Source organism: Salvelinus sp. IW2-2015, unplaced genomic scaffold (assembly GCF_002910315.2).
Source record: "Salvelinus sp. IW2-2015 unplaced genomic scaffold, ASM291031v2 Un_scaffold1510, whole genome shotgun sequence".
NCBI lineage: Eukaryota > Metazoa > Chordata > Actinopteri > Salmoniformes > Salmonidae > Salvelinus > Salvelinus sp. IW2-2015.
The window spans coordinates 107613-111643 of NW_019942954.1; the positions used below are offsets into that span (position 1 = coordinate 107613).

General features: G+C 43.5%; 1 protein-coding gene across 1 annotated transcript in view; it reads left to right on the forward strand.

The window, feature by feature from the left end:
- Window positions 1–624: 624 nt before the first annotated feature.
- Window positions 625–4031, forward strand: part of LOC112071072 (bone morphogenetic protein 2-like) — a 9050-nt gene continuing 5643 nt past the window's right edge. The window contains exons 1-2 of the mRNA XM_024138538.2: window positions 625–1015; window positions 1965–2332. Coding sequence (XP_023994306.1) covers window positions 1978–2332 — 355 coding nt within the window. The 5' untranslated portion in view covers window positions 625–1015; window positions 1965–1977. The remainder of the gene's footprint in view (window positions 1016–1964; window positions 2333–4031) is intronic.

Below are 4031 nucleotides of genomic sequence, written 5' to 3' on the forward strand. Positions count from 1 at the left end.
CAATTGTTTATTTTATTTTTCTATTAAATTATCACAGGGTGGGCATTGCCTATCCTGCCTGCATGTCACTGGTGTGTTTGTGTGTGTGTGTGTGTGTGGGGGGGGGTTAATATAGATTAATATAGTCCATCCACACGTTGGCGCACTTGCTCTGGTTCGTTTTTGAACTGTTGCAGTTTATTACAATTCTAAAAATGAGATTCAAGATATTGTTCTCTATGATTAACAATGAAAAAATATAGGCCTAGTTCTGCATGAAATGGGAACGAACATTAGAAGAAGGCATTACGATGAGTAGCCTATTTTCTGAAAGGAAAAGAAAACCTAAAGTTAGATATTTTGAAGCTGTCAAAATTAACAATGTTAGATCACACGAACGAATAAAAGTCTAGGCCTATTATCAAAGAAAGTTTCATATTTCAGTCATTTTGTAAGAGTCAAAACACATTTAAAGGAGCATTTTGTCTGTGTAGCAGCGCGAGTTTGGGCAGGCTACTGTAGGTGCAGGACTGGTTGYAAATGCACAGGAGGTGCTTTGGAATCGACATGATTGACAGCTCTGCGTTGGTGACATCACTGCACGACAAAAAGCCTCGTTGGGGAAGAGAAGGCACCAATCAATTGGACTGCTAGTGTGCTGCGCACGGGAGAGAGAGGTTAAGCTCCCACAGCCACACACTATACAGTCTGATCTTCTACACCCGGTCTCTGCTAAACTTGATCTAAAAGTTCGCATTTAAAGATGTTCAACGACGCTGCTTTATACTTAGACCCGTCCTGCCTACACCAMTCTGCTTCCTCCTCATAGATATAACTTTAGGCGATTTTTTTATTCTATTMACCAAGACGTCTCCAGATTCCCAGCTGCGGAGATATGTGCGAGAGAAAGGGGTCGGAGCAGTGCAKGGACTGTCTTTCGCCCGCAGAGGAAAAGCGTGGAATAAACACGAATTAATGTGGAATTTATTGGAGCCCAAAGCTGGAAGGACGACTGGACACAGCGCTTCCTTATCAGGTAAAACAAGTTAGAGGTATTCATTATTGAAGTCAATGACAACTTTTATATTTAGGTAAAAGTTGAGAAACTCTCATAAACTGTCCATCCGCTGAGTATTCTGGATCTAATAACCCCGTTTCTTTTTTCCATTTTGTATTTATACATTTTTTGGGGGGGTACATAAATTCCGAAACATACTGTACATACAAAAATTAATACTGGTAGTATGTTAAGGATATGTACTTGTGATGTAGACCTAGATGTGTTTTGATGTCTTGTCTGCGCATTGGGGTACATATGGCCAGGATACGAACGTCAGATCTCACACCTGCGAGCCCCTTGAAGTAACTGTATCCCGCATGATTATAGTCATACATTGCCGTCAAAGCCTCACCAAATAGACGCTTGTAGCGCTATCTGACTGCTGCCACGACTGTTTCTACTGGAACCGTTTTGATGCCTACATTCTGTCATGCTTTGTGTGTTCTAAGGTCTACGTAGTGTTTCTTTTAAACACCACCACCAAACACGTCCTCCTATCTCTTCTGTAATTGCAGACTTTGTCTGCCGTCTTCTCTCTGTCTTCTTCCAGTTTCTTTGATTTCTCCTTTCCTGTAGGCTACCACCCCCTTTTTGTTTGACAATTCTCTTTCATAACTTCCTCACCTTGATATTCTGGTGTTTTAGTTTTMCCGTTATAATGTTAAAAGATCAATCCCCTATTTCGGTAAGCATAGCCCGCGGGGATGTTATTGCCAACCTTAATGTTCTTTACTTCAAAGTGACGTGTCTTTTCTTTTAACCTGCTTTAATACAAATTGCTATTATATGGAAGAAGAAACCATTTATCGCAGCTGGGCTGGGAGGAATTTTACAGTGAACCTCCAATGTCTCTCCTGTCGATAGCTGTCTGTGTGCTGTGTCGGCGGCGCATGTGTGTTGACAAACTGCTCTCCTCTCTTCGCAGGGACTAACTGACCATGGTCGCCGTGTTTCGTTCTCTCATGGTACTGCTGCTGGCTCAGGTGTTGCTGGGAGGCGCTGCGGGACTAATCCCCGAGGTTGGCCGGAGGAAGTACAGTGAGTCCGAGAAACAGAGCCCGGAGCAGTCGGAGAACTTTCTCAACGAGTTCGAGCTGCGGCTCCTCAATATGTTCGGACTTAAGCGGAGGCCGAACCCGAGCAGACAGGCTGTGGTGCCTCAGTACATGGTGGACCTGTACCGTATGCATTCGTTGAACGGAGACCACAGCACTAAACGGCCCCGGAGCATGGGGAGGCACGCAGAGAGAGCCGCCAGCAAGGCCAACACGATTAGAAGCTTTCACCATGAAGGTACGTATTAGTGGCATATTTCACCTGGCYASGTAGAGCACCTCTGCTCCTTCAGACATGTCGACCCTGTATTTAAACATGACTCAGAGTGTGAAGAGGATTTTCAAAGCAATTACACTTTTTTATGACAGGCCCACTCATGTCCTAACAGAGTGACACGCGTCAGGGACACACGCCCTTTATAAGTAGATCATAAAATAACAAAGGGTAATTTAACAATGTAACGAGTAAAACTCATTGTCAGGGTTCGACAGAGAACTTCTTGATGTGTAACTTTGAAGTGCAAAGTAGCCTAATCCCTGAAATATGCGGTGATGCAACCCGTTACCTGGAACATTCCATTGACTGTGCTATAACAGGCATCAAAACATCAAGGGTGGTGGGTGGTATCACAAGGGTAATTTGTTTCTTAATAATTGATGGTGTTTGCGTGGGCCCTGAAAACAGTTTTTCCAGACACGCACCACAGGAGAGGGATAAAGAAAGGGCGGTGTGCGTGCGCAAGTGATAGTCATCGCCCTGCTGCTACTTCAATAACACACGACATGACATTACACTACACTGTCTACACAKGCATTATGACAGAGGCCACTGTGGCAGACATAGCTCCGTCTCATTTTTAGACAGGACTAGTCAGTTCATTACTCATTCTGGTGTTTGGGGTGCGCGTTATCCTTTTCCAATCGCTCWCTCAATGCGCACTCTTTATGCGCAATTACGCACGTTCAAATAATAGAACCACGTAATTAGGCGTACATACTTATTATGTAGCTACATATGCGTCGCTGACTGCGTGATTTTACATTAAAACTACACATTTATATACCTCAGAAACACATGCAGACCAGATTATTGTTTCAGTATGGGCCAATTGGTCTAAATGCTAAAATACATATGAGGTATTTGATCCAAGAGTTGAACTGGAGGCACAAATGGACATTTTCTTTGGGTGATGTGAACTCTGGTGGTGTTTTTTGATTTGGTATTGTATCTGTACTATGTTGTATAGTAGCAGTGGGTAGAGAGGTAGGCATGTGCTCAGAGGATGTCTAACCCTCTAGTTATACACACAAGGCAATAGTTCATCTGGGCACTACATTTACACAGTGCTGCAACAAAACACACCAGAACAGTTAATAATGAAACATGAAAACCAAATGTTGAAACTTTAAAAAATCATTTTCCCTCATGCTTTTTGTACAGTCTATCTGATAGTACCTGTCTTTTAATTGGCTCTAGCTCCAGTAGTGTACGGTACATGCCCAATGTGTCCATGGATGGCCTTATACACAGACTCCTGAGTGTTGCACTGCACAAGGAAGTTTCCACCCAGTGAATGACTCATTGGAGTGGTTGGGTCAGGATGGGTGGTTGGTTGGGTGTTCTCCTCTCCTGAGGCCTGGTAGGGATGACACCCAGTGGACTAACTGACACACTACAAACACCACTGACACACTACAAACACCACTGACACTACAAACACCACTGAAACACTACAAACACCACTGAAACACTACAAACACCACTGACACTACAAACACCACTGAAACACTACAAACACCACTGACACACTACAAACATCACTGACACTACAAACACCACCGAAATACTACAAACACCACTGAAACACTACAAACACCACTGACACACTACAAACACCACTGACACTACAAACACCACTGACACACTACAAACACCA